The sequence below is a fragment of the Thamnophis elegans genome, chromosome 16 (assembly GCF_009769535.1).
Source record: "Thamnophis elegans isolate rThaEle1 chromosome 16, rThaEle1.pri, whole genome shotgun sequence".
Classification (NCBI taxonomy): domain Eukaryota; kingdom Metazoa; phylum Chordata; class Lepidosauria; order Squamata; family Colubridae; genus Thamnophis; species Thamnophis elegans.
In genome coordinates this window covers 4,711,532-4,724,029 of record NC_045556.1, presented here as the reverse complement: position 1 = coordinate 4,724,029, position 12,498 = coordinate 4,711,532, and the positions used below count along the sequence as shown (strand labels likewise).

The following is a 12,498-nucleotide window of genomic DNA, read 5'->3' as shown; positions in this document are numbered from 1 at the left end:
CTGGATAGAGCTGAATGTTTACTGGCTGGATGCCCTTCCTGTCGCCAATGCGGAGTTTTATTCAGCAGATAAATTCTCATCATGCCCAGAGAGAGAAATATATCTGCCTCTACCTAGGATCGAACCCACCTCCTCCTGGTTGTGAGGCAAGAGCTTCACCTCTAGGCTGCTGCACCACTCCCCAGTCTTGAATATATGGTACTACTTAAACCTTGAGGAAGGAGGAAGTATATATCCGCGGCACGATGCACTTAGCAGTGTTTAAAACAGAAAAGGGAAATAATAAATGTAATGGAAGGACAGGAAGCAACAGGACCATAACAAAACCTCTCCCACACAAAGTACTTAAATAAAATACTCTTTTAATACACAATCCTTGGGCATTTAATGCCATGCCATTACATGTTACCTCCTTCCGTGGCTACAGCTGACCCCCCAACGAAAGCTGTTAATGTCGTTTCAGATATTTTGGAAGTAGATCCATCCTCCAAAGTCATGTTACAACCCCACCCCCACCCCCCCACCCCGGGCTTCGTTTTCCTGCATGAATGCTTTAGCCAAAACTCTCCGGTCATAACTCTGAACATGCATAGAATAAAAGTGTGTGGACACTCCCATAACCCTCAATCGTGGTTTACTGTCACTAGGATGAGCTACTGTGGGTTTGATCTCCCCGACCTTCAGCTGTGTGATATCTGCAGACGACAAAGCCCAGGCTTGCCGATCATCTCTTTCAGGGAAATACCTCCTAAGGCCTTTTCATATCATCTTAAGTCTAAAGAATGCAGCCTTATAACCACCTGAAATCTCGAATAGATGGATTCCCAGGGTTTTTCCTAGCCTCTCAATTTTAACTTAAAACCATCTTCAGAAAAGGACTCCTTTCAAAAACAGAGAAAGGAGTGGGATTGCCAAAACGTCCCTTGGCATATATATATATATAGGTGGTCACTTCAGGTCTATGATGTCTTGATTCTGCAAGAGAACGATTTTGCCTTGGGGAATTCTGGAAGGAATAGAGGTTAGGAAGTTGACACCCCCCCCCCACTTTAGATGTCTGGATCAGATGGTCAGGATCATACCGGTACTTCGTAAGGAAAAACCATCTTGTCTGAAAACTATCCTTCTCCTTGCTTTCCCCCCTTTTTAAAGTTGTCCATGAAACTAAATGAAAACCAGGCTGGTTGTGTCCTTTGCACAACCTACGCTTTGGCCAGCCCGTCACAATTCCCTAGCAGAACCCTGCAGAACCAGCTGAGGAAGCGTGCTTTAATAAATAAATAAAAAATGAACAGTGGTACAATTTTTCTTCCCGCCCCCCCTGGAAAAGCCAAACCAAAACAGTTTAATTTTAAGAGGGTTCCAGCTAAAAGGGAATATAAACGTCCTTTCGACCTAGCCTTGCGTAGGAGGTCTTCTCGGTAACCATGTTTTTGCACGGAATATTCGTTTTTAACTGGGAAGGAGCAGTAAAAAGAAGAAGAAGAAGAAGAACCAAGATCTGAATAAAGAATCTTGAAATTGAAATTGTGGAAAACTCGGAAGGTCCCATCCTGTGAACAAGCAGTCTTTGGCGTCAGATTCATCTCAGCTTACGGGCTCGCGGCAGGCAGGTGGTTTTGGAAAAGGGGCTGCATGAATAACCCCGTGGTCCCCAGCACGCACACAAAGACAAATATCCAGAGGAACAGCCTGTCCACCACCATGGCCACGTACTTCCAGTCCTCAATGACCTGGGAAAACAAACCAATTAAATATCTTTAATAAACTGTCCATGGCGACCTCATCTTTCCCTCCCAACTCAGGTTGTTGTTGTTTTTTTCCAATAATCTTTTCAGTGGCTTCCTGTTTGCAATTCAAGAATCTTTCTCTCTCTCTCTTCTCTCTTTCTTTCTCTCTCTCTCTCTTTCTCTCTCTTTCTCTCCTCTTTCCCTCTCTCTCTTTCTCTCTCTTCCTCTCCTCTCTCTCCTTCTCACTCGCTCTCTTTCCCCCTCTCTTTCTCTCTCTCTTTCTCTCTTTCACTCTCTCTCTTCCTTCTCTCTATTTTTCTCTCTCTCTTTCACTCTCTCTCTCTTCTCTCTTTCTTCACTTCCTCTCTCTTTCTCTCCTCTCTCTCCTTCTCACTCGCTCTCTTTCTTTCCCTTTCTCTCTCTCTCTTTCACTCTCTTTTCTGCTCTCTCTCTCTCTCTTTCACCTTCTCTCTCTTTTTCTCTCATACAGTATCTCTCTCTCTCTCTCTCTCTCACACACACACACACACACACACAAACGGAAGCTGAAAGCTAAAAAATGGGTAGAAACAAATGCATCAAATACACTCAGGGTGGGGGCTTGTGGAGGGAGAGAGAATAGAAAAAAGAAAAACCTACCGTAATACCCACAACCCCTCAAAAAAATAATAATAATACCGGGAATGTATGAGCTTGGTAATTGCAGAATTTTGTATTTCAGTAAAAAAAAAAAAACACAACGATCCTTGGCATTTTCTTCCTGCAGAAACATTTGTCAACATTTTACAGACAGAAGCTGTGTTTTTTTTTTAAAAAATAAGTTGACAAGATAATAATGCAGCTATTATCACTAGCAAGTAGGAAGCTGCGGTTTTCAAGCCTTTTATTCTCCTCAAGCAAGCTGAACTAATTGGGTTTCTTCCCCCAATGAGTGTTAATTAGGCATAACTTAAAAAAACTAAGGAGAAATTTCCCGACAGTGAGAGCAATTAAGAAAATGTCAAGTGCTCCATCACTGGAGGCTTTTAAGAAGAGACTGGACAGCCAAATTTGTCCAGAATGAGACAGGGTCTCCTGCTTGAGCAGAGGGTTGGACTAGAAGACCTCCAAGGTCCCTTCCAACCCTGTTATTCTATGTTCCAAGAATAAGCCACCTCTGCCTCCCAAGAGGGCATGTTTGACAAGAATTCAGAAGAGCTGAGAGTTTGATTTACTACAACATTTTGTCAGAGATGCCCCTTGCAGTCATCTCCATGATAGCCGATCCGTCCAACAAGCAACCCAATACTCATCCCTCAAGGCAAGCGAGCGTGTCCTTATTTCTCTTCTGCGCGAGAGAACAAATGTCTCAAGCTCCAGGGAGAAAGGACATTCTAGGAGGAATTCCTGAGGGGATGGAGTGCTTTGTGTCACTTACGCTCTCGTTGTTGTCCTCGCTCCTCATGTGGTCCGCTATGAAGCTGACGCCCTCAATGGCTTCTTGAACCTCGGGAGAAAACTTCACGGAGGAGGATCGTAACCTCAGGTCTTGATGGCTGCTGACATGATCAGGGTTGTCTGTTAGTTTCACGTTGTATCTTTGGCCTGCTGCCGAATTCACAAAGTAAGTACAATCTTTGTAGGTGTTAGAGAGATCAGAAGGCAAAGACTCCGCTTTGTTCTTCTTGCGGTTGGCCAACCGTTGGCTGGCTGACTGGTTGTGTGGTCTCCTCATGAAGAGGAAGCTTGGCAGCCTCTGAAGAAACACCACCTTGACCCATGGAGGCATCGCATGAGTGCTGGGAGACCTGTGGTGGACATTCAGCACACAGACGCTGGTCACGATCGAGAAGGTCACCAACACCATGGTGAACATCAGATACTTCCCAATCAGTGGGACGTCCAGAGAAGTTGGAGGGACGATTTTGGAGATCAGGAGCAGGAAAACAGTCAAAGCCAGCAGGACAGAGATGCACAAGGTAATCTTCTCCCCACAATCGGACGGCAGGTAGAACACCAAGATGGCCAAGGATGTGATCAAGACGCATGGTATGATGAGGTTGATGGTGTAAAAAAGAGGTTTCCTCTTGATGATGAAGTCGTACGTCACATCCACGTAGTTTGGATCTAAAGGGTTTTCCGTCCTTCGTCCCGGCAGGGCCACAATGTCCCACTCCCCGCTGGGTGTGAAGTCATCCATACTGGCCGAGCCGGTTTTCAAAATCATATCGATTTCAGAGTGGTCGTAAGTCCAGGAGCGGAACTTGAGGGTGCAATTCTGTTGGTCGAAGGGAAAATGCTTGACTTCGATCTTGCAGGCACTTTTGTAAATGGCCGGCGGCATCCACAACATGCTTCCGTTGTGCTGAACAATCGCGTTGGTGTAGACGGAGACTTCGTAGGTGCCGTCCGCACTAACGAAACGCAAAAGCAAAAGCATAAAAAAAAGGAAAAAAAATACGATTTTTAGTTATTTATTTAACAAAAAGATGTGCTGCCACAACAATCCATATTGACTCGACGCCACGGGATACATCAAGGCTCTCCAACTTTGGCAACTTTAAGACTTGTGGACTTCAACTCCCAGAATTCCCCAAGCTAGTCATCCTCAGCCAGGCTGGGGAATTCTGGGAGTTGAAATCCACAAGTCTTAAAAGTTGCCAAAGTTAGACTATATCATAAGGACACGGTGGCTCAGTGGCTAAGACGCTGAGCTTGTCAATCAGAAAGGCCGGCAGTTTGGCGGTTTGAATCCCTAGCGCTGCCTAACGGAGTGAGCTCCCATTACTTGTCTCAGCTTCTCCCAGCCTAGCAGTTTGAAAGCATGTAAAAATGCAAGTAGAAAAATAGGGACCACCTTTGGTGGGAAGATAACAGCGTTCCGTACACCTTTGGTGTTTTGTCATGCCAGCCACATGACCACAAAGACATCTTCAGACAGCGCTGGCTCTTTGGCTTTGAAACGGAGATGAGCACCGCCCCCTAGAGTCGGGAACGACTAGCACCTATGTGCGAGGGGAACCTTTACCTTTACTTTAGCCTGTATCATGGATGTTAATACACGTTTACAGCTGGTGTCAACCTTTTGATGCTATGGATGCCCTCCCGAGGGGAACATCCACTTATAATTAAGTAAGTAAAACAATTTAGGGCTGAAAACTTTCTCCCAGACCAACAATTCTGCAATCAACGAAGTATATTCCATTAGGAAGCCTAAAAAAAACAAACCCCACTTAGTTTGGTCCTAAAAATGACTGTCTTGAGCGTTGATTGCAAACAGCATCCTTTTTCAATTTTAATCTCTCATAGCATCAAGCGGGAGAGATGCCCTAGACACAATCTTGTCGTATAAGACTTACTTATTGTACAGCACAATGTCCGGGAGCCACACTTTCTTAGCCGGAATCCTGAGTTTGTTGATGCCTTCGTATTCTGAGGGTTCCCAGGCCAAGCGATAATCGGTCCATTCCTTTAAAAGCAGCGCATAACAACGTTTTCAGTGACTGCCCCTTGCTTTGCACAAAATTCAGAAAGGGTCTGGTTGCACCTTCCAATAAGTTCACGGAAGACATCAGCTTTCGGGAGCCGCAGCCCCCTTTCCATCCAATGCCGCATGCAGCATGACTGATGTGGGATTTAAGGACAGGGTTAATCGCCTGGCCCTCCTGTCGTTAAATTCCATATCACTCGAGGCGTTTCATGGATGGATTGAGTCACGGCGCTTGGCGGAAGCTGAAGCCTTCCATTAAATTGTCATGTTTAAAAGGTCCTATCAGAGGTGTTCTTTCTAGATTATCCCAGCTTTTGCTAACCATTTGGAGCTGAGGGGGGGGGAGGTTTGTGAGTTGGGGGTGCTGGTTTGTTTTAATCATACCTACGGTATAAAACATAAAGTTATATTTGGCAAAAGCTGACTCTTGATTAAAAAAAAAATGAATTAGAATTAGGGAGTCAAGCTATTCTCCAGGGCACCTGAGGATAGAACAAGAAGCAATGGGTGGAAACTAATCAAGGAGAGAAGCAATTTAGAACTAAAGAGAAATTTCCTGACAGTTAGAACAATTAATCAGTGAAACAACTTGCCTCCAGAAGTTGTGAATGCTCCAACGCTGGAAGTTTTTAAGAAGATGTTGGATAACCATTTGTCTGAAGTGGTGTAGGGTTTCCTGCCTAGGCAGGGGGTTGGACTAGAAGGCCTCCAAGGTCCCTTCCAACTCTGTTATTCTATTCTAGATACAGGGTCGCAGAACTTCCCAGCTCTCATCTAGTATTCGCATGTGGGATTGTCCACTACCAAAGAAAAGGGGGAAAAGGTCCTCCATCATTTCCAGCTTGGAGGGTCTGATTGTGGCATTTGTTGAAATTCTTGGGAGTGAAATTTCAGATCTAGGGATTTGTCAAAGAGATGAATTTGTAGCCAGAAGGTATTGTTGTGGCCCGCCAGCAGCCAGCAAAGCTGGTCATAGACTCAGACAGTGAGGAGGTCAGGGAGGAACCTGGGCCAGTCCTGGAGTCTTGGGAAGGCTCTGACAAGGGCTCTGTGTCAGAGGCAGGGAGGGTGCCAGGGCCGTCTGACAGTTATCAGCTGCCTTCAGAGTCAGATATCAGTGGGGCAGAAGAACAGCTGGAGCCTGTTCCTGATGTGTGCATGAGCAGAGCTGCCAGGAGAACAGCTAAGGAACAATGGCCGACTTGGGAGTAAAGGAACAGGTAGATGGTGAATGGCCCCTCCCAGAAGAAATAAAGAGGAGTGAAAGGGGAGTTTGCAGGAGACAATTAGTCCAATTCATGAGGGTGAAGATCTGTTCCTGATTTCTTGCCAAGGAATTGCTGCTACAGCTTGGAGTTTGGAAGATATCGGCCTGGCAGCTTGCCAAGCCTGATAAAGGCCTGTAGTTGTGAAATCTCTTGAAAAACTGTTGGCCGGGACTTTGCTGGAGAGGAATTCCCTTTAACCTAATTAAAAGAGGTTTTATCGGGACGAGGAGGAGTCGGCTTCATGATCTTGGGAAGCCCAGGTCAGAACAGATATACAGTTCAGAGTTCTGAACAATATTGGAGATACACATAGACATTTACCTGGTTTAGCCAAACATTGGTGGTCATGATTTGTTCCCGTTCATTCTGAAGGGAAAAAAAGAGACAGAGATCACACTATCATCCTGGGTTCTGAAGACCGAAGCTCACCAGACATGTATGCATGTATGTGCATAACACACTAAAGCTTTGAAAGCTCTTTTACAGATATATTTAAATATGCGGAACTAAAAATTGCAAGGAGTATCCTCTGGAATTTAAAAGCAGTACAGCAAATTGACAAACAGAGGAAAGTGGGGACTTAGCAACCATTTTATTGACCTGTCCGTCCTTTTGTTTAAAGGTAAAGCTTCCCCTCGCGCACATGTGCTAGTCATTCCCGAATCTAGGGGGCGCTGCTCATCTCCCTTTCAAAGCCGAAGAGCCAGCGCTGTCCGAAGATGTCTCCGTGGTCATGTGGCCGGCATGACTCAACGCCGAAGGCGCACGGAATGCTGTTCCCTTCCCACCAAAGATGGCCCCTATTTTTCTACTTGCATTTTTTACATGCTTTCGAACTGCTAGGTTGGCAGAAGCTGGGACAAGTCACGGGAGCTCCCTCCGTTACGCGGCGCTAGGGATTCGAACAGCCGATCTTTCTGATCCACAAGCTCAACATCCTAGCTGCTGAGCCACCGCGTCCCCATCAACTTCAATTACTTGAAATGGATGCTTTTGTTTGTTTTATTATAGAAAAAATTGTGTACACACACACACACATGCACGCACACTGATCTATGACTGTAATAAACTCCTGCTACTATGACTTCACAGCGTGAAAGCAGAGAGGGTCCCCCACACCTACCACGTTGATAAGCTGGGACAGAATAACCTGCAATTGTATCACAACTAACTGCGAAGAGTTGAAGGCTGGGCGAATTAAGTTGTTGTAGCGTGAAGAGTTGAGGAGATGGTTCATTAACTTCTCTTCAGCGTCAGCCGTCTCACTTCCTGTAAAGTAGGAAAGAAGGAACTGGGTCACAGGAGGAAGGCAGAATCCTGCCCTTGATAAACCCACCAACCTGGGAAGAGATACCCACCCAGGAGAGTCCAACAGAAAGAGGAAACCAGCTGAGAACGTGACTATCTCCTGAAGTAGTAACTCATTCTTTGCTTCTCCTTAGAATTAGAAATGTGTTCCAGAACACCAGTAGGTGTGTTGTTTCCTTTCCAGGTTAGCATCAAAACTATGCAACTTAGTTACAGAATATCAGGGTTAGAAGGGACCTTGGAAGTCCTCTAGTCCAACCCCATGCGCAGGCAGGAGAGGGACCCTGTACCATTCTGGATGGCTGTCCAATCTCTCTCTCTTGTGCATGTTTTTTTCCAGTTTGGCCTTGATCTGTCGTGTGTCCACAGCCCATTCTGGCTTATATCCATGGCTAATGGCTCCATCCATCATATAGGCTCTACTAAGGGTTAGTTACGGCTGGCACCACTGTCGGTTTTCTCGTGTGCAGGTTTCGCACTCTGCAGGCATGCGCAGTGCGATTAAAATTGTTCCGCGCATGCGCAGAACTGAAAAGCAAGATGGCGCCGCCGAACGGTTCGGGGGCGTGGCAGGCCTGGGTCGGTGCTGGTTCCAGGAACCCAGCCCGCCAAACCACTAGCGGTTCGGCCGAACCAGTCCAAACTGGTAGGAACCCACCGCTGGGCTCTGCTCATTGGGATTGATAGACTTGAGGGCAAGCGATGGTTTCTGTCAAAAATGCACCTTAAAAGTCCTAGGAAAGTTTAGTTGGAAAGTTGATTTGGAAATCTCTTTGAAGACTTTTGTTACCCCTCTGTCCACTTAAAAGGGCTCCAAATTCATGAGCTCAGATCCTAAGCGGGCAATGGCCCATCCTATTCTAGCGTCTGGAGCAACTTTGCCCTTAGTTTTGTGGCTACGATCCACTAGATGTCAGCAGACGGTCTGCGCAAATCCATTTGTGAGGCTCGTATTTCTGTGTGCCAAAAGCCGATCCTTCTGTGTTTTCAAAAACTCATCCTCTTCCCATCAATTTCTGAGAATCATTGATCCTAACCGAATCAAATACTGGGCACACGATGCGTTAAACCGTCAGTTTCCCAACACTCTCAGCGTTTTTACGTGTTATTCCTCGAGGCCAGTTTTCTTGCAGTTAAAAAAAAGAGAGAGAGAAGGCAATAAAATTATCTTATCTTACTGCTTTTTTCCCCTCTTCTTGTTGCCGTGTCCAGTTCAGTTTTTCATCTTGTTTGTTAAATTATTTTACATTGGACCAAGAGTGCATGCTGTCTGTGAAAGCTCTGGAGAAACCAAGTGGTTGGTTTAAAAGAGAGGGGGGAGAGGGAGAGAGAGAAAGTAGGAGAGAGGGAGGGAGAGAAAGAAGGAGAGAGGGAGAGAAAGAGGGAGGGAAAGGGGGGAGAGGAATGGAAGAAGAGGAATGCAAGGGGTTGGTTTAAAAAGAAAGAGGGAGAGAGAAGGAGAGAGGGAGGGAGAGAAAGAGGGAGGGAAGAAGAGGGAGAGGAACAGAAGGAAAGGAATGCAAGGGGCTGGTTTAAAAAGAAAGCGAGAGAGGGAGAGAGACAGAGAGGGAGAGAGAGAAAGAGAGAGGGAGGGGGAGAGGAATAGAAGGAGAGGAATTCAAGGGGCTGTTTTAAAAAAGAGAGAAGGAGAGAGAGGGAGGGAGAGAGAAGGAGAGAGGGAGGGAGAGAAAGACGGAGGGAAGAAGGGTGAGAGGAATGGAAGGAGAGGAATTCAAGGGGCTGTTTTAAAAAAGAGAGGGAGAGAGAAGGAGAGAGGGAGGGAGAGAAAGAGGGAGGGAAGAAAGGGGAGAGGAATAGAAGGAGAGGAATTCAAGGGGCTGTTTTAAAAAAGAGAGAAGGAGAGAGGGAGGGAGAGAGAAGGAGAGAGGGAGGGAGAGAGGGAAGGAGAGAAAGAGGGAGGGAAGAAGGGGGAGAGGAATGGAAGGAGAGGAATCCAAGGGGCTGGTTTAAAAAGAAAGGGAAAGAGGGAGGGAGAGAGAAAGAGGGAGAGAGAGAAAGAGAGAGGGAGGGAGGGGGAGAGGAATAGAAGGAGAGGAATTCAAGGGGCTGTTTTAAAAAAGAGAGAAAGAGAGAGGGAGGGAGAGGGAAGGAGGGAGAGAAAGACGGAGGGAAGAAGGGTGAGAGGAATGGAATCCAAGAGGTTGTTTTAAAAAAGAGGGAAGGAGAGAGGGGAGCTGAAGGAGAGGAATCCAACTATGAGTGATTTAGTAAACCAGCCACCAAATGATAGGGGGGGGGGGCAACTTATGCACCGTGACTCCAACAGCTGGTTTATTCTCTGCAGCAGTCCCCAACAGCCAACGGGCTTCTCTAATAATTCAAGGGGGGGGAGAAAGTCACGCGTTAGAGAGAGAGAGAGAGAGAGCGCGCACTTGAAAGCGAGCTCCACTTTGGAAATAGGATTGATTTCCTTGCAGGGTAGCTGGCAAAGGAAGTTGCAGAGTCTTGCAATATCGCTCCAGCACTCCAAGGGAGCCCATTCTTCTCCCTCTCCTCCGGGGCTGGTTAATGCCAGGTGCCTGCAGACCCGTCAAGATGGATTGCATCACTCTCCCTCAAGCCGGGAAGCCACGGGGATGGGCTCGGAACACAAACCCCATCGTCCCCAGGGCAGCAAACGCCCCGTCGGCTGGAAGTGATGGGAGCTGTAGTTCCAAACATACCTGGAAGCCTCCCAGTGGGAGAAGGCCAGTTTATCTCAGTATCTAGAAGCTCATAAATACTTTTTGCGCCGATTCTGCATTCTGTCCACAAATCTATCTTGAAATTTCCGTCGACTTGCACAATTGGGGAGGGGGGGGGGACCCGAAACATTCAGTTTAATTTTGGACATTTTGGATTCTTTCCAGTCCCCCGACTTTCTTTCCCCTTTCTAAGCAGCTTCTCTCCGAAACACTGTTTTGGAGACATCCTGCACACCCTTTGGAGTGTTTTTCAGCTACTCCTAATAAAAATATTGCCTACTGAACAGATTCTGGAATTTTGCCTTGAAGAACTGACATAGTAACTAGCGGCTGTCTGTCTTTTCTATTCCCACCCTGTCCCAGAAGCCTGGGTATCTTTTCAGTTTTTCTAACCCCAGTAAGTAAAAGAAAAAAAAAAGGTTGAAAATATGGTATAGGCATAGTTTTCTCCTCCTGTTATTGAGAATGCGAACCCTTCTGATGCCTGAAAATCCTCTGGAATATGTGACTTGCTCCTGACATCAAAGCAAATTCGACACTCTCGCATTTGCACTGTAGGCCTACAGCAAAAAAATGCAGCATTGGAAACGAGTAAGTTCGAAGAGAGAGAAAAAAGATCCCGGGAACCATCCATAGAGGTTTTTAAGAAGAAGTCGTTTATCTGAAATAGTTATAGGTTCTCCTGCTTGAGCGGGGGGCTGGACTAGAAGACCTCCAAGATCCCTTCCAGCTCTGTTCTGATGATTCTGAATCTCGCCTTAACATAACCAAAGAGAGAGAATGGGTGGGGGGAGGACTTCAAGCCCAAAGGTAGATTTTTGAAACCTGGCCTCTGACCTTGCTCCTTCCACCCATTCCTCTTGAAATCCTTCTCGTGGACCTCCCCCCCCCAAAAAAAAATGGCCAGGGTGTCAGAAACCTTGGGAAATGGGATTAACCACAGTAGTAAAAAAGCCCTTGTGAAAACCAGAGCAATAGACCTTAATGAAGCCCCCCCCTTCCCCTTCAGCCTACTTGGGATGGTTTTCAGATAACGGTTATGAAATCACATTCCCCGACTAATCAGTCTTTATTTCCCGGATAAGCTGTCAATAACCAGCCTCCGGGATAGTATCAGAAGGAGGCATATATAGAGAAGGCAGAGCATTTATGCCTGGGTGGCTCTTCCCGTGCCCACCTGCCTTTTTTTTAAACCACTTTTTAAAGCATCGGTGGAAAGTCCAAAGGAAGGGCAAGCAGAATTCACACACCCCTCCCCAGTAAACCTCCAAGTGGACAAAAAAACAACAACCCAATTCTCTTCCAACATTAAGCAACTCATCCTGAATATATTCTTTTGATCAAAAGAAATATCTGCACCAAAAACCCATTTGGGATTTTTAAGGGTGGCCGCAGACCGATCTTGCTTGAAACCCCCAAAGATGTCACCGCAACACCAACTTCCTTCAACTTTCTTGCTAAAACACTACACACCCCTCCCAATCCCTTTCTCCCCCCCACCCACCCCCCAGGAATAATTTCCCTAGCAAGTTAGAGACTTTTTTTTTAAAAAAAAATGAGGATGAGGAAGGTATGCTTTTCTTGCTTAAAAATAAATAAAATAAAGTCTGCTTCCCAGCTGCAAATAGAAGGAGAAAGGCTACTCACCGTTCATCGCAAAGGAAAGCACAGCCAAGACCAAAAAAGGCTTGGGGTTCCTCATGGCAGTGAAGAAAACCCCCCGCCCGACACCCCCCAGAGTTAAAACACTCTTGATTCCAAAACAACTGCAATTGCGGGGAGGAGGAGGAGGAGAAGGAGAAGAAGAAGAGAAGAGGAGTTGTGAGGGCAGGACAGGCATGAAGGAATCAAAGCGAAACAGAGCTTGGGAAGCAGCTTGGAGCTGCAAAGGGGTTGTGTGTAGGACCCAGCAGGTCTTCCAAGAAAGGGGCGGTGCTTCCTCTGGGGAGCCCCTCCCTCTTTGCAGCTGTTTTAAAGACGAGGCCGTGGGGAAGGAACACCAGTCTGGATCGATCCAG

At 46.4% G+C, this 12,498-nt stretch overlaps 1 protein-coding gene across 1 annotated transcript; it reads right to left on the bottom strand.

Moving 5' to 3' along the window:
- Positions 1 to 1,592: 1,592 nt before the first annotated feature.
- On the bottom strand, positions 1,593 to 12,280 carry CHRNB4 (cholinergic receptor nicotinic beta 4 subunit). Its single transcript, XM_032233086.1, has 6 exons — positions 12,248 to 12,280; positions 7,591 to 7,728; positions 6,789 to 6,833; positions 5,069 to 5,178; positions 3,148 to 4,123; positions 1,593 to 1,733 (listed from the first exon to the last, which is right to left on the bottom strand). Exons 2-6 carry the CDS (start codon positions 7,702 to 7,704, stop codon positions 1,593 to 1,595), a joined length of 1,386 nt encoding a protein of 461 aa, XP_032088977.1. The 5' UTR covers positions 7,705 to 7,728; positions 12,248 to 12,280.
- Positions 12,281 to 12,498: the final 218 nt, after the last annotated feature.